Here is a 24,755-nt window from a genome sequence, read left to right as displayed (position 1 = left end):
CCTCTCTCTCTCTCTCTCTCTCTCCTCACCCCCTCTTCAACACCACAAAACAGTTTCCTCTTCAACACCCTCAAAGAGCATCTTCTCTCTCTCTCTCTCTCTCTTTGAGAGACTATTTCGATATGCAAAGCTTGGATAATCGTGGTAAACGTTAAGAGCAAGATCAGAGGTTCTATAGGTGGGATAAGAAGTTAGTTTTCGCAATTTTCGGTTGTTTCTCCAACCATTACCTCGGCTGTATTCGTCCCTCCAATCACCATCTGACATTTTCTGACACAAACAGGAGATCCATACCCAAAACCTACACCAACAGTTTTGGGTTACAAAAATGAAAGAGATCTATCTATATATATATTACAGTGACTCAATTCATGCCATAAAAGCAATGATAGTATCAGACCTCAAATATGATACATAAACAACCCCCCCCCTCCTCTCTTTTCCAGGGAAAAAAAACCTTAAAATTCCCAATCACTGCCAACGCCTCCACTCATCTGGTAGTCGCCATCTTCTGTGCCAATATATTGACGCTCTTGCCCACAAAGGGAATCCAAAATTGTATTCTAGAGGCTGGTCAGCTGCTCCACCAACCGCTAGAGGCAACCACGCATACCTTGAGTCCCTCAAATCAGCAGAATTCCATCGGTCAGCCATAAAGATAAATGAACCTGGAAGCCCCGGAAGTGGGAGAACAAATGTGCTCTGAGCAAAGAATGTCGTCTGCCTCAGGACCTTGTTCCCACCTATACAAGGGTTTCCCATAGTCTCCCATGGGCCAAGGATTGATTCTGCTGCATGCGCAAGCGCCTCATTCGGGGCCCAGCCTGTGCAACCTGATGTTATCATGTAATATGTTCCATCATGCTTGAATAGAGCAGGTGCTTCCCTGTGTTGCCCAACCAGAATCCTTCTCATCACTTGGGTGATATCGAGATAGTCATCTGTTAGGGGCCCAATATGAAGTTCACTGTTGTCCTCCGAGGAGTAGACGAGGTAGGCCATACCATCATCATCTTTGAAGATTGTCATGTCCCTGCTGTCAAATCCATGGGGCTGTTTGCTGTAGAGATACTCAAAGGGCCCCACGGGGTGATCGCTGATGGCAACTCCCACAGAAGCTTTGGTATAGTTAGCATCATCAATATGCATCCACATCACATACTTCCGTGTCTTATCATTATAAATCACCTTTGGCCTCTCAAGCACATTTGATTTGTGAAGCTCATGGGTCTCATTTTCTTCTCCTGCCAGAACAATGCCCTCATTTTTCCATGTCCATAAATCCTTGGACGAGTAGCAACTCACACCAACTATGTCAACCTGAGCAGTAAAGCAGGGCATTTAAGATTTCTTGATCAATTGAAGGAAAAGGACGAGTACTAGATATTAAAAAACTTCCCAATCTTGTATTAAGGCGTGGCAGAAAATGAGAGTCTAGCTATAAAGTTCCATTTAATCCCTCAAATGTAATACAAAATATTGTTTCAGTGGGTACAAAGATGGTACTGGTAAATTTATTCTGTCCTCAGACTATGGATTTATCACAGGTCTTAAGTACCTTATTGTTATAACTTAAGACTATACTGATCATTATCTGAAAATAATCCTCCTCCTCCAAACCAAACTTATATCTCAGTTATATATAGAAGCCATGGAGAACTCCTTACCATGATCTATGCGGGCATCATTCATTTATTTGTCAATAGGTTAACATCTGACAAAAATGGGATGTCCACGAAATAGGTTCTTTGTCTACTAAGCCACCTACTTATGCCCCTTAAGGACATCAGTTGTGTTCCAAGAAAATTTTCTACCATGTATAAGAATTATCTATCATCATCATCATCATTGGAGGGGGCTGAAGCCATATTTGAAGCAACCATGCGAAAACAAAAAACCAAGAGAACCTGAGAATCAGCAACTCGATGCATAAAGAAGGTTAAAAAGGCCAAAATTCTGTGTTGCCATGGACTAGGACAACCAACTATAGAGTGAAAAACTTCCCATTCTTTCTTTTAATGGGAGGAGTAATCATTCGCTGAAGTATTGCTCTGTTTCACACAAGATGCAGAGAATAAGGAGCAATAAAAGAAAGTTAGAAAGGAAAAATAGCACTAGACATACACATCTCACATAAATAGTTCTGGAAGAATATCTGCTAGGAAAAATAGCAGTTCAGATACACGTCTCACATAACATTGTTCTGGCAGAATATCTGCTCTAAGTGTGTGTAACACATCGGAAAATCAACTTCCCAGTCACATAGCTTTCTCTTAGATGCTGGAATCAAATGATCTACCATTAGCTACTCCTTTTAATAAATTGTAATGAAACCAGGACCTACGATTGTGAAGAGAAAGGAGAAAAGAAAAACAGCAACAGAAGAAAATCCAACCTGCCACGATAAGATTCAGTGTGTCCTATCGTGGCTTCCTTCTTTATTTATAAATCAGCAAAATAGAGTCTTAATAAGAAACCTAATAAGACTCCAACACCTAATTACACTCTAATACAAGGAAACAATAAAGGAAAGTAAACAGTAACACTAAACTCAGACTCAACGCCTAATACAATAGGGACACTCCCCCCTATCGTGATCATCACCTAACACATAAATATAACAGAGTTATCAACCCACGGTACACATCTTAACAAAAATAACATACAATTATTGATTAAATGTAATATGTACAAGAAAAGGCAGTGAATCAAGAAAAAAAAAATCAGTTTGCAAATGAAGGAAGTAGGGCTCCTATTGACTCAAGGACGGTTCTTCGGTTTCCTTTACAATGAAGGTACTATGAAGCCCCTACTACCTGAGGCAAAGAGGAAACATTAAATCAGAATTTGTCCCGAATTGTTCCCTCTATGCTTTTCATATCACCTTCAACAAATTACGCTCATTTATCTTCAAGAACGATCGGTTAGAGGTACTTAAAGCCCCTCGACGAGAACAAATACTTGGATTGGAGCAGCAATCAACCTTAAAATAAAAGGGCTTCTTGAGTTTTGAGGAGCATTTGTTGCTATTGATGAAGAAAATGAATTACCAAGAAAAAGAAGTAGAGGACGCAAGGGTGTGACTTCCTGATTCAAATGAAAAATTTTCTTTCAAATACTATTTCATGAGTATGTGGTAATCAATATCTTTACAGATTATTGGACAAGGCGGCCAGATTGCAGACTGTCAATCACCAGGCCTGATCAATCTTGTATCACTCTAATAACTGGAGGTCCACTGAAAACTGTGAACCAAACAACCAAATGTCTGTCCAAATTATTTGATTGTTCAAACTGCCAGGCACATGATGGGAAGTCATGTTTGTCACTTGAAAATTATATTAGAGGGCAAATGGCTGATGGGATCCAAGCGTAGGACCTCCCATACTACATGCCAGGACTTAACCACCAGTCCTGTGAGCTTTCTTGCGTCTAAATTATAACACTGGCCCTGCACATTAATTTGGAGAATACCACATGTTTAAAGCATCAGACCATTCATACTGCTAACTAGTATATCAAAGTTGTCCAATATCTGGTCCTGTTTTGAAAATATTGATACCCCCGACGTGGTTGCAGGGGTGCAGGCGGCACAGCAAACTTTTGATGGAGATCCCATGCCCACTTAAAAGCAAGATTTTTTGTTGGGATTGGCTCACTGGAAGATCAACACATGTAAGAAAGCCACAGGAGGTAAAGTTTTGCACCTTCTTCCCCAGTTTGCCTTATCTTATCTGCAAGGAGGAAACTTCTCCATCCATTGCAAAGTCTACCAGAGGATCTGCAGCCACTTTCCAAATGCTGTTTCACCTGAACTGGCCTCTCCAATGATATTATACGTATATAACTCCCATATTGAGTTGAAATTTCACCCTCTTGGGTGGAAGAGTTAAGCATGTGATTGATATAATATAATACTATCAGAGACATAATTGGGAATTTTAATCCTCTATCTCCATTATTAACAACTTGGTTACGCATAATCTATTATTCACCTCACAAGGAAATAACTCTCCTGGATTCCTCTCAGCTGAATGCTATCAAACACAAATTTATCCAATGGCTATCTATGTAGTTGGCATTTCAACCCCTTGAGTAAAAGTTAAGCATATCATTGATTTCTTTTGGTAAGTAAGCATATCATTGATTACTGTAGTAATTTGGGTACTGGGGTAATTTTGTCTTATTTTATTCCTTGGGGGTATTCTTGTACTTGTACCTATTCTTGAACATTCTCTAGTCTATTATAAATAAAGTAGGCTGTGGACATAATGTCACAAGTCATTATTCTCAATTTCATCATGGTATCAGAGCGAGGATCAACCTTGGGATCCAAACCCTAAATGCCAAAACCTTAGTTTTTCCCTTCTCTCAGCACCACCGCCTCCACCTCTCCACCAGCACCACCGCCTCTCTCCAGCGCCAGCGCCCTTCTCTAGTGCCACCGCCTCTCCAGCGCCACCGCCGCATCTACCACTTCTGCCTCCCTTTCTCTCTCTTGGTTTCACCTACCGCCTCTCAACACTCGGCGCTCCTTCTTTTCCACACCCCTCGGTGGTAATTTCTTCCACTAAGGGTCTTTTTTGGTGAATCCATGTTTTTTTGAGAGATCTCTCCTTCCCTTTTAGAGATCTATGTTTCTTTTCCCAGAAACTGTTTGATTTGGCTATGCCCTTTGCTTTTTAGAAATCTTTATTTGAGATTTTGCTCTCTGATCAGCAACCATGTCAGGCATGAGTCGCATGACCACCGATGTGACTTCTCCGGACACCTCTAGTGATCGCAGCTTTCCATCGTTCCCTGTTTGTTCCATTAAATTGGGGAACAACTATTTGATGTGGTCTCGTTCCTGCTTCCTTTCTATAGCTTCCCGTGGATTTTCTGGCTAACTTACCGAGGATGCTATGAAGCCTGATGATGCTGGTCCTACTCAAAACAAATGGAATTCGGACAACTATCTGGTAATGTCCTATCTTATCAATTCCATGCACCCAAATATTGCATAGGTTCTCTTACTGGATTCGGCGGCTAAAATCTGGAAGGCGACCAAAGATACCTACTCTCAAGTGGGAAATGATGCCCAAGTCTATGAGCTCCAGAAGAAGATCCATGAAACAAAACAAAAAGAGATGACATTATCCCAGTATTTTTCTAAGTTGCGAGATATGTGGCAAGAGTTAGACTATTATGAGGATTTCTCTGCTTCTTGCACTATTAATGCCTTGAAGTTCACCATACAGGAGGACAAGCTTCATGTGTATGCGTTCCCGGTAGGTCTTAATATTGAGTTTGATCAGATTCGGGCTCATGTCCTGAGTCGTGATCCTTTTCCAACTCTGGAGCAGGCGTATGCTATGGTCCAATTTGAGGACAGCCGCCGTACTGCGATGTTGCAACCTGCTGCCCAGGATCAATCTGCCCTTTTTTGGGAATTTGGAGCCTCTTCCCATGGAGGGACTCAACGTCCTAGTCATCGCCCTAATTCAGACAAGGGCACAACTATTAAATGTGAGTACTGTGGAAAAGAACGTCACACCAAAGATTTTTGTTGGAAGCTCCATGGTAGACCTGCAAATGGCAAAGGTCGTGGTCGTGGTTGTGGTCGCGGGACTGTTCGGTTCAGGCATACCAAACCGAAACCATGGTTCAAAATCTCGCGATAAATTGCCGATATTTCGGTATATTTCGGATATATCTCGACATTGCCGAGACGAGATGACCATACGAAATGAAAAAAGTCCAAATTTCGGTATATTTCGTGAAATTTCGTCGATATTTCGTGAAATTTTGGTATATTACGTAAACAATGTGTATTTAACTATTTATACATCAGGGTCCGACCGTATGCTGTCAATCAAGGGTACAAACCCAAAACACCACTTTGAGTTTATTTTTTTGCAATGAAGGTTTAAATGTGTTTATTTAGCTTAAATAAGGGTGTATATGAAGTATCAAGCCTTAATATGGCCAAAAACCCACCGAGATGGACTGCCGAAATATGGCAGAAAAAATACCATATTTCGACGAAATTTCGGTAAATTTCGAATATTTTGGAAATCTCGACCTGCCCGAAATGGCGAGATGAGACGAGATCTTGAACTATGACCGAAACCACTGATGTTGCTCCTATCAAGGCACCTCTCTCTCCGGAGGATTTGATGACTCAGCTCCACCGTCTCCTTGCTTCGCCCAGTTCTTCTCCATCAGCATCTGTAGCCACTTCCATGCCAGCCTCTTCAGATTCCCACTTTGCCCACAAAGGTATTTTTTTCGGTGGGCACTGTGCCTCCATTGCATCCAATCCTTGGATTATTGACTCAGGGACCACCTATCATATGACTGGTTCATCCCATTCCCTTTTTTAAGTATTTCCCTAGTTCAGGTAAGGGTAAGTTAGGGTTGTTGATGGTTCCCTCTCTATTTCTGGGAAGAATATTGTCAAATGCTCTCCTTTATTCTCTTTATCCACTGTTTTACATGTGTCCAATTTTGCTACTAATCTTCTTTCTATTAGTAGCCTTACTAGGGATTTGAATTGCAAAGTAACCTTTTTTTCCTTCCCATTATGTTTTACAGGACTTGGTGACAGAGAAAAACGATTCGTAGTGGTAAAGTGGTCAATGGCTTATACTTGCTTGATTCTTCAGACTCCTCTTCCTTAGCATTGATAACACAAACTCCTCCTAGTTCTTCTGCAGTTGCCCTAGCCGATTTATATAGATGGCATCACTGTCTGGGTCATCTACCTCTTAGGATTTTGGCCAAGATTTTTCCTGATTTATTTAACATGTAATCCGAACCACTTTTTTTGTAATGCTTGCATTTTTGCAAGGCAAACTCATTCGGTCTATCCCCCTTCTAATAATATAAGTTTGGTGCCTTTTCATTTAATTCATTTTGATGTATGGGGCCCTGCCCGATGTGTTTCTGTCACTGGGTACCGATGGTTTGTTACGTTTATTGATTATCATACGCGGGTTACTTGGATTTACTTGTTGCGCCAAAAGAGTGAGGTCTCCCGTTGTTTCCAGCTCTTCCATCAGATGGTTAAAACCGTTTGATGCCAAGATCAAGATTTTGCACACAAATAATGGGCGAGAATATGTTTGATGGGTCCTTTCAAACATATCTAGGTGATAAAGGAATAATTCATCAGACAAGCTGTGTTGACACTCCTACTCAAAATGGCATGGTTGAATGCAAGAATCAGCATTTATTGGAGGTTGCTTGTTCTTTGATGTTTCAAATGAACGTCCTTGTCCCTTATTGGAGCGAAGCTGTCCTCAAGGCTGCATATCTCCTTAATCGGATGCCATCTCGGATTTTGGACTTCGCTGCCCCTTGGAGTTGCTTACAGGTTCCCCAAATTTCATTGTGCCTCCGAAGGTTTTTAGTTGTGTGTGCTTTGCCTGTAATCATCACCAGCATGGTAAGCTTGATCCTCATGGCATCCTTTGTATTTTTCTTGGCTACTCGGCGACTCAAAAAGGGTATAAATGCTATCATCCGCCCTCTCGCCATATATTTGTCTCTATAGACGTGGTGTTTCATGAGAATGAGGCATTTTGTCCCGTTGTTGCACCTCTTCAGGGGGAGTCCTCTTCATGGGAAGATGTCCTTCTGATTGCTCCAATTCTAGATGCTGAAGATGTGCTTTTGGCCCAAAGGGAGCAGAGGGAGATTTCAGCCCAAGCCACGGCTTCTGTTCAAGATAAGCTCACGATTCCATTGAAGGTTTTTGGTCGCTCCACGTCTAAAAGGCAACAAGATGAAGCCACCACCACTACCACTGTGCCACTCCAATTGTCACCTCTTGATCCAAGTTCTCCTACACAGTCTCCATCTGATGAGTCTTCTCCTATTTCTGATCCTACACTTGATTTACCTATTGCCATTTGTAAACCTGTTAGAACTTACACTCTACACCCTACTTCCAATGTAGTCTCTTACGATTCTCTTTCACCTTAGTTTCATACTTTCGTTTCCTCCCTGTCATCTATTTCTATTCCTAAGCACTGGCAGGAAGCTTTGTCTGATACAAAGTGAAAGGCTGCTATGGTAGAAGAGATGAAGACACTTGGGAAAAATGACACATGGGACTTAGACACTCTTCCTCCGGGGAAGAAACATGTGGGATGCAAATGGGTGTTCACTGTGAAGTAGAAGATGGATGGTATTGTTGACGGATACAAGGCTCGATTGGCTGTCAAGGGCTTTACCTATACATTTGGCATAGACTACCAGGAGACCTTTGATCTTGTGGCCAAGTTGAACACTGTTTGAGTGATTCTCTCATGTGCAGTTAACTTGGGCTAGGAGCTGCAGCAACTGGATGTGAAAAATGCATTTCTTCATGGAGAACTTGAAGAGGAAGTATACATAGATGTCCCTCCTGGATTCTCTATTCTCTAGTCTGAAAACTTATGGCAAGGTATGCAAATTAAAATGAGCATTGTATGGGTTGAAACAATCACCTCGAGCATGGTTTGGGTGCTTTCATAAAGCCATGATGTCTATGTGTTACAAACAATGTAATGTTGATCATACTCTGTTCATTAAGAAGAATGGTGAGTTGATTACTATTCTTATTGTATATGTCGATGGCTTCGTGGTTACATGAAGTGACATTAGTGAAATAGCCCGGTTGAAGACTTTCCTTGGCACCGAATTTGAGATTAAAGATCTGGGAAAACTACGGTACTTGGGATTGAGGTTGCACGATCAGATTGAGGTATCTTCCTTTCTCAACAGAAATATACACTCGACCTTTTGTCTGACACTGGGATGTTAGGGTGCAAACCTGTAGATATCCTCCCCCCCCTTTAGGGATATTCTCACCTCAAGCAAAAGGATGGTGAACTTGTGGATAAAGGGGATGTCAGAGATTGGTTGGGAGATTGATTTATCTCTCCCGAACTCAACCAAACATTACATTTGTTGTTAGTATGGTCAGTCAATACATGCATGATCCTAACTTTGGACACTTGGAAGCTATTTATAGGATCTTGAGGTACTTTAAGTCTGTTCCTGGTCGAGGGGTTCTTTTTTCTTCTCATGTTATCTGCGCATTGAAGCTTACATTGACGCTGATTGGGCAGGTTCTCCTAAGGACAGGCGTTCCACCTCCGGATATTGTACTCTAGTTGGTGGAAACCTCGTTATTTGGCGCAGCAAGAAGCAAACAATGGTTGCTCGTTCTAGTACAGAGGCTGAATTTAGGGTTATGGCCCACGGTATTTGTGAACTTCTCTAGCTTCAGGGTCTTTTCCAAGATCTGTGTGTCCCTATTCAGCTCCCCATGCAACTCTTTTGTGATAGCAAATCAGCCATTGGTATTGCACACAACCCAGTTCAGCATGATCGGACGAAGCATATTGAGATTGATCGTCACTTCATCAAGGAGAAGTTAGAACATCATTTGTGTCCCTTTTATCACATACGTAGAGCAGCTGGCACATGTGTTTACTAAAGCCTTATCTAGTAAAATTTTTCATCCAATTATTTCCAAGTTGGGCATGATTGATATCTATGCACCAACTTGTGGGGGAGTGTTGTAATTTGGGTACAAGGGTAATTTTGTCTTATTTTATTCCTTAGGGGTATTCTTGTACTTGTGCCTATTCTAGAACATTATGTAGTCTATTATAAATAAAGTGGGATGTGGACATAATGTCCTTAGGGGTATTCTTATACTTGTACATATTCTAGAACATTATGTAGTCTATTGGCTTGCCGGTGTTAAGGAAATAAGTCTTGTACTGCGGGTTTTTTGGGAGTGAGTTTCTAGGAGTGGTTGAGTGCTTTATTTGTATCGGTCTGGGATGGGGTTAGGCGGGAATGTCCCCCCCCCCCTTTGTATTTATTTATTCTTTGGAATTTTTTTTAATAAAATCTTAGGGGCCAGCCTGGGTCCCAGAGAATATTCGGGGTAAAAAAAAAAAACATAATGTCACAAGCCATTATTCTCAATTTCATCAATTACATTATATCAGACACATTGTAGGAGATTCTAATACTCTATCTCCATTGTTAACAACTTGGCTTCACATCATCTATTATTCACCTCACAAGCAATAACTCCTGGGTTCCTCCTCCTCACTGTATAATCACAGAAGTGGGTTATACAATGAAAATAAGTCTTGGGTTGGGTTACATATGTGTGGAGCCTTTAGAGTCAAATGGGTTAATTGTATTTGGCCACTTAAATGGGCCAAATACGGGTGGGAGATGGGAATACGGGATCACTTGTGGAGTCTTCAGGAAGTTCATTTTCTTTCTTTTTGTTGGAATATGTAATCCAGAACACCGTGGGGGTATTCTGGTCCTTTTGGGGTTAGTTTATTTATTATATTATTAGTTTATGTCGGCTATGTGAGTTTTAGTCCCACATTGCCTAGTTTAGTCCATTTGTAATTTCCCCTCTATTATAAATAGAGGGGCTTACCTATCAATGAGACAAGCTATTCTATTCTCTCTTTCTAACCCGCGTTTCTGCCAACATGGTATCAGAGCAAGTCTGATCTAGGTTAGAAAGAAAGAAAATCCCTTTTTTTCTTCAATCGACTTCTTCCTATTTTCTCACTCTCGGTTTCTCCTTCTTCTGGCTTTTAGCCTTTTTTTCTTGTAAGAGGGCAGCACTAATGAGGAAAACCTAAACCAATGATTTAGTTGCTGCCCTCCCACAACCAACCTATCGTTGAAGGTGCAACCAATTTTTTTCTCGATTTGCCGTTGATCAAGGGGCTGGAGTTCAGGACTTGCCCTATTTTTGCTCGGTTTCTCTTTTCTTGTCGCGAGGAAGATCTCTGATTTCTCTTTCAGAGCTATTGTTCTATTGTTGTTGTCGTTTGCTGGAGTCGATTGAAGGTGTTGCTCTCGATTTGATTATGAAGAACCCATAAATTTGGTTTTGCTGCTATCTATTTGCTGACGACAGTATCGATTTGCTGCTGGTTTCGATTGGGAACCTTATTGTTGGTTCTCGGCTCAGTCGAAGGTTACCGCTGGTTGTATGGTTATTGATTTCTGGTTGCATGGGATCCTTTGCTTCTTCTCGATCTGCTGCTATTCTGCTTTATTCTACAACCCTCGATTCATCTTCCTTGCTAAATTCTGAGATCAGCATCAACGAAAGCCTTGCTGATTTATTAATCTTGGTCGATTGGCTCTGAAATCTGGGTTGAAGGAAGCCCATCAACTGGCGATTTTCGTCCCTGAACCTTGGCTCCAGATACTTCTCCTTTTGAAAATTTTCGAAGTCTGGTCCAGACTTGGTTCTGTTTTACCACCAGATCTGGTTTCAGGTCCCTTCGGTTCCTCCTCTGCTCTACGTCATTCCAACTGGTTACTTGTGCTTTTGAGAGGCCTTGGGGTATGGTTGTTGCCTTCCAAATTTCAAAACAAAATACTCACAGATGAGTGAGTTCTATTAAGAAGTTTGAAGACCTGTTCCGCCTTGGCTCTGTTGACTAGAGGTAAGGGATGATAGTTCCTTATCACCAATCTGTTTTCCTGATTATTTAACCCTTATTTCCCTTTATACCCCTCTCTTTCTCCCTTATTCCCCCCTGTCCTTTTTTCCTTTTTTATATTTCCTAGTTTACCCTTTCCACTAGTACGATACAAACCCATTGCTTTTGTTAGGGAGTTCTGGATAATTACAATTCTGCCATCCCATTATAAAATTCAATTTAATTGCAATTCTGCCATGCCCCAACCAATAAATCTAATTCCCTACATGACCCATTACTTTCTTATTAACCAAGGGCCCCTTGCATAATTCTGGTTATTTACGGAACTGCCATTACTTTTTCATACATTCTCCTATTTGACTACCCAATTGACCCTTGAAAATTCTGGTTTATTACCAGTTTGCCCTTTGGCTTGGATTGTATTTAAAAGTGGATTTCCACCAAATTACAGTCATGCCATCCTTTTTACCAACACCGTTCCCTTTCAATAATTCTAATTCCCTTCATATCCCATACCTTAGGCATATACCCATAACCACTTTGGACGATAATGGTATTCTCTAATTTGCCATTTCTTCCTTTTCCATTACCCTTAGCACCTCTTGGAAAATTCTGGAATATTATGTTTTTTGCCCTATCTCTTACATTATCTCTGTTATGTCCACGTGTACTACACGTGAGGGGGGGATTATGTACAATACACCTACAGACATTGCAGAATGCAGAACTTGCAGGAACATTGGTGCAAAACATAGAAGATCAGGTTTCTCCACTATTAAAGCCATTGGGTATCCTTCGTTATTGGGTTGAGTTTGCCGTAAGGGGGAGATTGAAGTATTAAAGAGTATTGAAGATATTTGGTTGTTGCCTATCTGAGGACTTTCAGTTGGGTTGATACAGTATTTTTCCGCTGCCTGATTCAGTTTGTTTTCATTGCTTGCTGCTCTAGTTATTTCACTTCAAGATTCTAAGTCACTATGACAATCTGAGATTCATCACTGGATAGCTATTGAAGATCATTGAAAGTTACCTTTTTGGAAGACATTCCAGTCCCGGTTTACTGATCATGTCTGTCCAAGTTTTGAAAATCTAATTTTTCAAGTTCTTGAAGGTTTATTTGGGAGCTGCATTCATATGTCAAACTGGATTCTGCTGCAACTTAGTTTTTTTCCCATTTTGTTCAAGTTGGGCATTAGTACCTTGTATGCGCCAACTTGAGGGGGAGTGTTAGCATTATTATGGAGTTCTTTTTTTTATTTAGTTCAAGATGGATTTTCCTTCTTCTCTTATTTGTACAATCCAGCTTGAGGGGGAGTATTGGAATATGTAATCCAGAATACCGTGGGGGTATTCTGGTCCTTTTGGGGTTAGTTTATTTATTATGTTATTAGTTTATGTCGGCTATGTGGGTTTTAGTCCCACATCGCCTAGTTTAGTCTATTTGTAATTTCCCCTCTATTATAAATAGAGGGGCTTACCTATCAATGAGACAAGCTATTCTATTCTCTCTTTCTAACCCACGTTTCTGCCAACACTTTCTTTCTTTTTTAAATTATAAAGCTTTTCTTGGTTTGGGATTATTTATTCCAAGTTGAGTTGACTCCACTTTTCATATTGGTTGCGAATGTATTGGGTTAGATTGGAGCTTTCCTATTGGTTGGATGATGGAAGCTCTTATTTCTTATTGGATGAATAATGTAAGCTCCCTTTATAGCCAATCACAGGCTTCTGAAGTAGCTATAAATACATGTTGGACCTTCAGGTCATCACAACAATTTACAGAATAAAGCTTTTCAGTTTCTCAAAACTGGTTCTGTGGATTCAGACCTACCTATGTGGATCCAGTGGTGTTTACCTGGTGGATTCTAGGTGTACTTGGTGGATTACAAGTGAAGACTAAGGTGGATTCCTTAGTGGAAGAGTGGATTCTCTTTGCAAGCTTTGGTGGATTCCTAGACTGGAGTTTAGGTGGATTCCTAACATGTTTATCTTTCTATCTTTCTCTATATCTGTCTTTCAGAAACTAAAGGTCAGATCTACTCAACTTTATTCCCCGCGGCTACCTTCTTTCAATTAGTTTCTGATCTATTTACTGGGTGCCAATCCCTGTGATATCCTACTTAGTTTATTCTCATATTGTGCACAACAGTTTCTGTTTGTTTACTCGTTGGGATTATGATCTTATTTCCTGAACCATCTGATCAATTAACTCAATTCTTGCACTACTATCATTAATCCTAGTGATAGTTGGAATCTTCAGAAATTGACTACTCTGATTTCAGAAACAAACCGGATTTTGCAGAATTGTTATACCTGTAGAACAGGTCCATCGAACATTGACTACAGTTTTAGACCTATCTGATCTGAACTGCTGAAGCTATTTACTTTCTCTATTTCTGTCTTACAGTTTCTAATCCACCTGTGATCCTGTCTACGCTATTCTACCACTGGACTATCCTGGTTTGGGATTAATCTTTATTACCTATTAGAGTGTGCTTGGTGTCCAGATTTTACCTCTACATGATCTGAGATACCTTCATTTCTAGGGATCGGCAGCTTAGAGGTAAAGATGGGTTGCCTAACTGTTTTCACTGGGGCATGCAAGGTCCAATTAAGTTTTTCTAATCAGATTATAGAAGCTAAATCTATTGATCCCTTGAACACCTCATTCAATAGGAGAAAATGATCAGTCAATTCCACCAATGACTGCCAAACAAGGAAATGGTTAGAACATCCCATTTTCATTGCTCTATTTTGCTTGCTTTGTCCATCTTCATCTATTGTTAATCAGGTGGTCCTCTTTTCTACATTCCTCTATTTTATAGATAAAATTCCTGGAGTCATAATCTGAAAGGGGAAAGAATATATACTGAATAGATGTGCCATTCCAAAACAATCCTAGAGGAGAGATCCTTCAATCATGGAGATTGGAGATTGCCCATAGATCTGGGACATGGCACAATAAATTATTGAATGACCAACAACCCTTGTGTCTAGGTTTAACAAGAGCATGAACAATTAGACTTGCTTTAGCTGTATTAAATTCTAACATACCAAATAAAACAGTAAATTTTTTACACCAACCATTACTGCTAACACTTTATATGCATAGAACATACAGCTAACACTATTCAACCGCTAACCAAGGATCAAGAACTCGGTGCCGACACTGGTTTCGACCAGCCAAAAACCGAGATTTCCCAAGTTTCAACTTTCAACCATATCTTGGCCGAAATCTGATACTTTCTCCAAGCCAACTCGAAACCTTGGTTTCAAAGCCGAGAATTTTTTTTCCCTAATTCTTGTTGTGCTGCCTATTTTTGACATTTTGAACTCAATCCCTGCATTAGTTTCACATAGAGAACACTCAAAATAGGGAGAGGGATGGGTATGCTAGCGGTATACCGTAAGCTAGCACCCTATGTGTCTATCTCCCTCTCCCCCTTTGAAATGACTCCCTTACCCCTCAAAGGGAGGAAGAGAGAGATAGACACATAGGGTGCTAGCTTACGGTATGCCTCTAGAATACCCAGTCTTTTCCCCTCAAAATAATACTTGTGGTTTTGACCTGTTAGATATGAGTGTGTTGGACAAATAGTAGCCCTCGGGATTAGTGCCTGGCACTAATACTGAGAGCTGATTTATAAGTGTGAGTTTTACTGTTTTGCCCCCTATCCCTATATATCCCTTGTACATCCCTTTTCTAATTAATTAAGTTGCTGCTCACGGTTGTGTGAGTTTCTCCTCTTCTTCTTCTTCTTCTCTCTATTCTTCTTCTCTTCCTCTCTCCCTATTTACTTGTTACATGGTATCAGAGCTGATCCATTAATATCAGTACACACCTTGCGAGATCTCTTCTCCTTCTCTATTTCTTTTTCCTTCTTTCTTTTCTGCGATTCCTGGTTCTCTTAACCAGAGGTTGCAACCTTCAGCACAGGGGTGATTTCACCCCTTTCTTTTGTCTGTTCTTGTTGGTGGATTGAATATCAGTGATGGTGACGTAAATCTGCTTCTACTTCAATACAAAAGCAGATTTCTGGAAGTTTTTATGGTGAGTTTGTAAAGGACTTGTTAGTGGTAAGTTACTAGTTTGATGTTCGTGCTTTTGGAGTTGATGGCAGGTTGCTGGTTTGATGTTTATTTGCTGGTTTTGATGTTTGTTTGATGTCTTTTGGAGTTCTATGTGACCTATTGTTTGCGGCAAGGTGATGGTATGTCACTGTGGTGCCCGATAGGTGTTTGGTGATTTGCCTGTGTGAATTATTGTTTGTGGCAAGATGTTGGAGCGGAGTTGTGGTGATTCAATTGGTGTTTGGCGATTTATTTGATCACCTTTGAGGCAGCAAGTGCCTGATTGGAGGTTTGCGTCAATATTTTTGAATTGTTTGGTGAATCCTTGGGTGCAAATTCAAAAAGGAAGAGATGGGAGATGATGATAAAAAGAATACAGTGGTTAATGAGGTGGTTTCCTCATCCTCCAATCGAATCACTGAAAAGAAGCTTGATGGCATCACCAATTTTCAACAATGGAGGAAGATTGTGAATCTTGTCCTCACAGGTCGAGATCAACATGCTCATTTGATGGGAACCAAACCAGCAGATGATCCGACTTGGGATACCATTGATGCCCGAATTCTTGGGCAGATGTTGAACTCGATGGAGAACCATATAGTGGATTTGATACTCACATCGATAATGTGAAAGACTTATGGGAGTATTTGGGTGTTCTATATTCTGGCCAAAATAACTTGTCTCGCATATATGAGTTATCTAAGGAATTCTATCGGACTGAGCGCAAGGGGCGGTCTATCACCCAATACTTTGCTGATTTCAAGAGAATGTATGAAGAGCTAAAAGCTCTCCTCCCTATCACCTCCTATGTGAAACAAATGCAGACTCAAAGAGAGCAGTTGGCTGTTATGGGTTTTGTGGGAGGACTTGGACAGGAGTTTGAGTCAGTCCGATCACAGATTCTTGGTGGCGAAACTATTGCTTCACTCACGGATACTTTTTCTCGAGTTCTTCAAGTATCCCGTGAGAGTTCTCATGATACTACACCTACAGCCGAGAGTTCTGCCCCGGTGTCTCAATCAGGGACTGGTATAGGTGGCCGTGGAGATGGTGGGAATTGTGGGGGAGGCTATGGACGTGGAGGTCGCCGTAGTGGTGGTCGTGGCACTGGGAGGGGCCAATTTCAGTAGAGTTTTGGCCAGTCTGGTACTTCTTCATCATGTGAGTTATCCCCCTCGAGTCATCAAAAGGTCTGTCAGCCCCTTTTCTTTAGTTCATTCGGATGTATGGGGTCCCTGTCCAGTTTCTTCTAACTTGGGATTTAAATACTTTGTTACATTTGTTGATGACTATTCAAGAGTTACCTAGGGATGTAAATGAATAGCCGAAATCCGTTTCCGACTTCGTATCCTTATCCGTTTCCGAATTCGTGTCCGTATCCGTTTAGCACTATCCGAATCCGTCCGAAAGCTAAACGGATACGGATACGGATAGGCTATAGCTATCCGAAAAGTTATATTTACATGTAAACGGATAAAATATCCGATCCGTATCCGTTTAGCACTATCCGAATCCGTCCGAAAGCTAATCGGATGCGGATGCGGATATAGCACTATCCGAGCCGAATCCGATCCGTTTACATCCCTAGAGTTACCTGGTTATATTTAATGAAATCTCGTTTTGAGTTATTCTATATATTTTGTGCCTTTGTTTCTTAAGTTAATACTCAATTTGGGGTGGGTGTGTGTGTGTGAAAGTTTTGCGTAGTGACAATGCCAAGAAGTATTTTTCTGCCTCCTTTTCTGAGTTTATGGTTCAGCATGGTATTGTTCATTAGTCTTCTTATTCTGACACACCCCAAAAGAATAGGCACTTAATGGAGATTACTCGTTCTATGATGTTTGAGATGCAAGTTCCTAAGTTCTTTTGGGCTGATGCTATCTTAACAGCATGTTACCTTATTAAGCGTATGCCATCTTCCATTTTTAAGGGTGGCATCCCTCGTTTATTGTTGTTTCCTACTGAACCATTGTTTGTCTTACCTCCTTGCATTTTTATCTGTGTTTGTTTTGTTCGTGATCATCGGCTAGGTCTATCTAAATTGGACCCAAAAGCAATTAAATGCATCTTTCTTGGTTATTCTCGTACCCAGAAGGGGTATCGATGTTATTCTCCAATATTGCACAAGTATTTTGTCATGGCTGATGAATCTTTCTTTGAATCCAATCCATATCATGTTGAACCAGTTGATGCTTCACAATTGGATGATGATTTTCCAGTTTACATTATTTAGTCTTCACAGTCACAAGGTCATGTTCCACCTGATCCTTGTCAACGCCCTCCAGTTACCCAGGTGTACAGCCGCAAACCGATGGTCACTGCTGCCCCTCCTACACTTGCGGACTCTACCACGTCTTCTTCCACTGCAGGTCCTGGTGAAGAACCTCCTCCAGTCGTCCCTGTTGTTTTTTACCTTGATCTTCCTATTGCTTAGCGGAAAGGTACTCGTAGTTGTACCCGACATTCCATTTCTAACTATGTTTCTTATTCTAGTTTGTCATCTGCCTTCCATTCCTTTTGGTCTACTGTTGATGCTCATCCCCTTCCTAAGTCTGTGACTGAAGCATTATCTAGTCCCGGTTGGAGGACAACGATGGAAGAAGAGTTGTCGGCCTTAGATGTGAATCAGACTTGGGAACTTGTTCCGCTGCCCCCAGGGAAGACTGCTTGGTTGCAGGTGGGTATATGCAGTAAAGGTTAACCCTGACGGCTCTCTTGCTCGTTTGAAAGCACGGCTTGTGGTAAAGGGGTATGCACAGGTGTATGGTGTTGATTATTTGAATACCTTTTCTCCAGTTACCAAACTTGCTTCTGTGTGTATTCTGATCTCTCTTGCTGCCACTAGTCATTGGCCCTATTTCAGTTGGATGTCAAGAATGCCTTCTTGTATGGTACTTTGCAAGAAGAGGTGTATATGGAGCAACCTCCCGGGTTTGTTGCTCAAGAGGAGTCTGGTTTGGTTTGTAGATTAAAAAAGTCCTTGTATGGGCTGAAACAGTCTCCTCGTGCGTGGCTTAGTCGTTTTACTGAAGTGGTTCTAGAGTTTGATTTGTCTAGAAGTGGTCGTGATCACTCTTTCTTCTATAGGCAATCAACGGCAGGCAGGATCTTTATGATAGAATATGTTGATGATATTATCATTATTGGTGATGACTCAACAGGTATTGTGGATTTGAAGTCATATCTGCAGCAGAAATTTCAGACTAAAGATTTGGGCAAGTTGAAGTATTTTCTGGGAATTGAAGTAGCTCAATCTCAGAAGGGAGTTTTTCTTTCACAGAGGAAGTATGTTCTGGATTTACTTACTGAAACAGGCATGCTTGGATCCAAGCCCATTGACTCTCCTATGGATCACAATGTGAAACTTACTATTAAAGGGGGGGGGGGGGGGGGAGATGCTCTTGATGATCCGGAGAGGTATAGAAGATTGGTGGGTAAGTTAAACTATTTAACAGTTACCCGACCAGATATTGCTTTTCCTATTAGTGTGGTGAGTCAATTTCTTTCTTCTCCTCGGACTTCTCATTAGAATGCGGTTATTCGTATTTTACGATATCTAAAAAAGGCTCCAGGTAGAGGGATAGTTTATCGAGATCATGGACATAACCGAGTTGAAGGTTTTTCGGATGCTGATTGGGTAGGATCTCCAACTGAAAGGAGATCTACTATACGGTACTGCACATTGTTGTTGGAAACTTAGTCTCTTGAAAAAGCAAGAAACATAGTGTAGTAGCCCGCTCCAGTGTTGAATCAAAGTATAGAGCTATGGCATACTTGACATGTGAGTTGATGTGAATACAACAACTGTTATCTGAGTTGGGTTTTAAGATTTCAGTTCCCATGCAACTATGGTGTGACAATCAGGTAGCAGTTCATATTGCTTCTAACCTTGTATTTCATGAGAGGACGAAGCATATTGAGGTTGACTGTCATTTTGTTCGAGAGACGATGCAAAATGGGTGAAGTCTTCCAAGCCATGTTAGAACTGGAGAGCAGCTGGCAGATGTGCTTACGAAGCCTTTTGGTAGTGGGCGGATCGATTATATTTGTAACAAGCTGGGCATGATGGATATATATGCTCCAGCTTGAGAGGGAGTGTTAGATATGAGTGTATTGGACAAATAGTGGCCCTCGGGATTAGCGTCTTGCGCTAATACCGAGAGCTGATTTATTAGTGAGTTTTACTGTTTTGCCCCTATCCCTATATATCCCTTGTACATCCCTTTTCTAATTAATTAAGCTGTTGCTCACGGTTGTGTGAGCGTCTCCTCTTCTTCTTCTCTTCCTTTCTCCCTTTTTACTTGTTACATGACCCAAGTTTGATAGTGTCTATTGTTCTTGGACATGGTATTGGAAAAGATTTGACTAGAACATAACTCCTTCACTATAAATCAGATTTAAGCAATCTTGGATTTGTTTGAAAGCTTTGTTGGAAAGCAAATCCAAGATTCCTTAAATCTTATTTATATTGAAGGAGTTATGTTCCAGTCAAACTTAATTTGGTGTGCGCGAATGCTGTTTAAAATCGCTCTGAATGAAAATAAGTTTTTAGACATCAAAACAAATGAATATTTTACCGCTCTTTCGGTTTTTAGCAATGTTTTATCATATTAAGATTTATGGAATTTTTATATTTGAGAAAAAAAAAACCCAGCATTTAAAAGTTGAAAATTGCATCTACCGCGGAAATCCAGTTTTTGTTTTTGAACTGGGGGGTTGACTTTATATCCTTTGTGATTTTTTTTTTAACTATTTTTATTGGATTCAAATAGGGGGGTATTTGCTTATTTATGAAAAATATCTTAAGTAAATGAATTAGCAAATATAAAATCATTCGAAAAATGGTCGAAACTAGGTCCAAACCATGCGAAACCAGGTCGAAAATAAAGTCGACAAACATCTCGTCTCAGTAGACTGCAAAACCGAGACAACTCGGTCAAAACCTGCAGTTTTGACTGAGTTCTTCCATACCACTAATCTTATACCCAATTAGTTATGTTCACACTACATCCTCGTTCACCATTTCAGTTCCAAACTCACGACAATATCCGCAAACACTTCTGAAATTAGCACCTCAATATCTAAGCCCTAACAAGTAAAACTCCTAATTTCTTTCAACAATCACCATTAGTTACCCATTCAAATTCAATCTCAGGATGACCAAATCTTTACCCAACCAAGTGTCAGAACCTATTTATTCAGGATTCTCTCTCAAAATTATCATCCTAGACAAGTAATGGCTATCCTACATCATGAACAATAATTTGATTTAGACAAACCCCATATAGAAACAGCTACAACCTAAATTTTAAAATACAGAAAAGGAGACCTATGTGGGCTATTGTAAGGGTTTTATCACTTCACATTTATAGGGTAAACTTGATCTCCAAAATCAGTCTCATGCTCAAGATCCAAAGAACACTTCTATTAAGTAATGACTGTTTTGAATATTCCAATTGATCAGAAGTATATCAACTAATATGAAGTTGACACAGAATTTGTAAGTTCATTTATTCAAAATTTTAAGCTATCGAATTGTATGATTTTCATGCTTATCAGCTCATATAAGGTCTATCTTTTGCCCTTTTTCTGTTTTGGATAAATTATAAGGGCAATCTTTTTACACTATACACTCCTGAAATTTTAGATTCAAGTCCTACATCTCCATAGTTAACTTCTATAAATGGACAGCAAGTTGCCAAAACACTTGACCCTTCTTTTTAGTCTACTAAGCGTCTGACCAACCCACGCATTCAAGTGATCCATTGCTGTGTGCCATGACACTTTTAATTCGGTAACAAGTCTTAGCACAGTCACTTTTCAATTTATACATTCAGAAAACACTCATTTCAAGCTTTAATGATTTCTCAAATTCCTGAATAGCTCAGGCATGATGCAGTACCTACAGTCATCTATCACATAAACCACATGGTAACACTTCATTTCATCTTGCAATAACCATAATAAATGATATTCATCCAGATAATTTATTTCCAATGTGAATCTGGTGGATCTGTCTTCTTCAATTTCTTTCCAATGTGTATATGGTGGAAGCTGGCTTCCATCCCCCAGTACCCTCCTGCCCTTCTCCATGAACATATCATAAGAATAATAAGTAACAAAAAGGGTTGTGCATGATTCATCATTTCTTTCTAGAAAAATCAAAACCAAACAGAAGAAAAGTCAAGTTTAGGTTAAATCATCCTTAGATTTTTCATTGTGTTTAAAGAATCTGACCATTTACTGTCTTATTTTATACCCTCATCCTTTCTTGAGACTCATCTTTGATTACTTTTCATTCAGATTGGCTTTCCTCCATATACTGCTTACAGCCGTTGGACCAACCCTCAAGCTCGTAGGTTTTTCTACACTCCAATCAACATGTTCATCTTTTTCTTTTTCTTTTTCTTTTTGGGGGGGGGGGTGAATAAAGAATTCATTACCAAGGAGGGAGAATATACAGGGAGCCCCCAAAAAAGGAGAAAAGAGAAAGAACACAAATAACAAGCCAGAAAAAGATGCAACCACCCTTCAAGGGCTTGTTGAATCAGTAGAAAAAATGTGAAGGTGACAAAAATTCCTTCTGTAAATAGTTGATGATAATCATAAGTAACATGGTAGAGTAAAACATTCAACCTGCCAAAATCCAAAAAGAGAAAGAAAAGGAAATCTGTTCCAAGAGGCAGTAGGATTCCTACAGAGTTGGTAGTACAGCAGCGGCTGCCTAATCCTTGTGTCATTTAAGAATTGAGAGAAAAAAATTCACCAAAATGCATAAGCAATAAAATAGGAGAAACACAACCTTAAGCAATAGCTAGCATTGCAAGTCAATAGCGTGCCACATTTCTTAATTGAAAATTTGAGCAAGCAAAAATCAAATTACCCGTGCAGCTCCTTTTTTGTGAGCATGATAAGTTGGCCCATCTTTGTTCTCTCCATACCAATAGTATGTTCCTGATCTCTCAACATACAAGATTCCTCCTCCATGGGCTTGAATAGGATTTCCATCTGTATCCAGCCAAATCTTCCCCGGATAGAAATAGAGGCTATCATTACCTGTTTCCTTTGTTGGGTTTATCACGGTTTTCTGATCGGGGAAGAACAAGTGCCTCAATGGGGAAGTCTCATCAAGAAATTCATCAATTAGTGAATTAAACCGCCTCTGCGGCCTCCGCTTTGCCGCACGTGGAGACCGCCTGCCTCTCGGTGGTGGAATCTGGAAACTCTCCTCCTCAACCTCTTCAAGTTCTCGGGTCAGTGGGAGTTGTTTTAAACGAACCTGGGTATCTGCTCCTACACCATCCTTGTGACGTACAAGGGAGTAAAAATGAAGCATAAGAATGCAGGCCACCAGTCCCCAGACAACAGCAGATAACGAGCATCTGCTTCCTGCATTGCAACGGAAAGCAGTTGGTTTCCTTGGTTTGTTCCTCATCCTCATTTTTCTCCTCTTTATTTTATCTCCAAGACAATGCTGGAGTTAAGAAAATGCAACCTATGTAGATCCAATACAGTCTGGTCAAATATAAATTAAAACTCAGTCCATGAGTAATTTGCACAAAGGATTAAAAACCGGCGGAAACTCAATTGCACATTTCTAGGCTCAGAGAAACTAACCCCCAGAACTCAAAATTTGAAGAACCTCTCGAAGACTATTTTGTTTATATGTATGAAACCCAGTGTCAACAATTTTCCACCACGAAAGTAAATAAGAAAAGCCGAAACTAAAGCATGAACCTGACTGGCAACTATCAAAATTTCCAGACATTTCTTAGGGACAGAATTTAATCTTTTGTCAAGCACCAAATAAATGAATACAAAGGAGAATAAGAAAAAGAAATGGAAAAAGAGACCTGCACGCAGGCCCATTCGAACAAATGAACAGGACTTCAATCAATCTAAAAAAAAGGTATTCAAAGACCAGAGATCGACACACAGGCTTATAACAAAAGAGAGACAAATTATAACCAATTCAACCAAAGAAGATGATGATGAAATCGGAAGAGAACAAAAGCCGAATAAGTACATGAATCAAAGTGAATTAAATGGCCAAAAATACAAACGAAAATGATAGGATGGGGATTGGGATTGGAATTGGGGACTAAAATCAAAGAAACAGCATACCTGACGAGATTCTGACGAGGAGGGGAAAAAACCTTGCAGAGATGTGTTTAGCTGAAGTTCTAACCTCCATAGCTGAGGAAACCCAAGCTCATCTGGCCTCAGCTCCACCTTCCTTCTGATGACGCCATGGTTTGCATTACAAGAAAAGAAGAGGAGAGGAGGTTGACTGCTTTGGATTTTTTTTATTAGTTTTGAGTTGGATGAGTTGGATCTGGGACGATGACTTTCCAACCAAATATAGCTCAAGAGTACTCGACTGCGTGTGTGAGTCGTGCGACTGATACTAATGAGATATCGGGATCCTCGGAAAGATTTGCAAATCTGGTGTTTTTCTAATTCTAATCTTCCCCGCCTCTGTCCTTGGTTCGGTACATCTGTGCATGTGTACATCTGTTCATGATGATGGTATACCTCTCCACTCTATTAGACATGACTGGACCGAACCCATTATTAGTCTAACTAAACAGGAGATTATATTATCTTCCCTATCGTGAAGGACATATCCTACTTAGCCTCTTATTTTAAGTTTTTCTCCTTCTCTGTTTTCTCCAGGGAGAATAATAGCGTGGCTGATCTCCCTGGCTAGGAAGGTCCTATCTTGTTCTCAGATGCTGTGTGGCAAAACAAGCAATCTAGAAGAGTCGATCCCTTGACCTCTTAGGGGAATGCACTCAACTAACAAGCCACCAACCGAGGTAACGGTTGTTTTCTCCTTCTTTATTCATTATATTTTGTATCCAACATAATGAAAATAAGATAAATAAAGAATAAAAAATATTCTCCAAGTTTTTTTTTTTTCTGGTAGAAATATATTCTCTCAGTTGACTGTAGAGGATACGTTAACACCCATAGTATAGGGGTGCAAGTTTGGCCCTGTCGGCCCTGGCCCGCCCTGAGCCCGAACAGGGCCTGGGCTGAGATATTTGGCCCTGAGGGAGGGTCAGGGCTGGAAATTTCTGACCCTGAGGGAGGGTCGGGTCAGGTTAGGGTTGAGGCCTCGAGCTAAGCTTGGCCCGGCCCAGCCCGACCCTGATTTAAGTTATACTATAAAATATATATTGATATAATTTATACATTATAAACTTTAAA

General features: G+C 40.4%; 1 protein-coding gene across 3 annotated transcripts; it reads right to left on the bottom strand.

Annotated features, from left to right (window-relative positions):
• Positions 1–431: 431 nt before the first annotated feature.
• LOC122661983 lies at positions 432–23,916 on the bottom strand. Of its 3 annotated transcripts, none has more exons than XM_043857518.1 (3): positions 23,667–23,916; positions 22,426–23,057; positions 432–1,320 (listed from the first exon to the last, which is right to left on the bottom strand). In XM_043857518.1, the coding sequence occupies exons 2-3, from the start codon at positions 22,981–22,983 to the stop codon at positions 472–474; spliced, it is 1,407 nt and encodes a 468-aa protein (XP_043713453.1). In that variant the 5' UTR covers positions 22,984–23,057; positions 23,667–23,916; the 3' UTR covers positions 432–471. The 3 variants fall into 3 exon arrangements, with proteins under 3 accessions (XP_043713453.1, XP_043713452.1, XP_043713451.1); XM_043857517.1 differs by having other exon boundaries at positions 22,426–23,037; XM_043857516.1 differs by having other exon boundaries at positions 22,426–22,931.
• Between the last annotated feature and the right edge of the window lie 839 nt (positions 23,917–24,755).

Source organism: Telopea speciosissima, chromosome 5 (genome assembly GCF_018873765.1).
Source record: "Telopea speciosissima isolate NSW1024214 ecotype Mountain lineage chromosome 5, Tspe_v1, whole genome shotgun sequence".
Classification (NCBI taxonomy): domain Eukaryota; kingdom Viridiplantae; phylum Streptophyta; class Magnoliopsida; order Proteales; family Proteaceae; genus Telopea; species Telopea speciosissima.
Note: the sequence above shows the minus strand (reverse complement) of the source record. Positions and strands in the feature narration are given on the sequence as shown.

Bases quoted from the DNA above. Each gene is read 5' to 3' on its own strand.
- LOC122661983 (XM_043857516.1), bottom strand. From the start codon at position 23,736: ATGGAGGTTAGAACTTCAGCTAAACACATCTCTGCAAGGTTTTTTCCC. The intron at 22,932-23,666 runs GTATGCTGTTTC...GTTGCAATGCAG, and splicing joins CCTCGTCAGAATCTCGTCAG to GAAGCAGATGCTCGTTATCT. The intron at 1,321-22,425 runs GTAATTTGATTT...TTTACTGCTCAG, and splicing joins ACAAAAAAGGAGCTGCACGG to GTTGACATAGTTGGTGTGAG.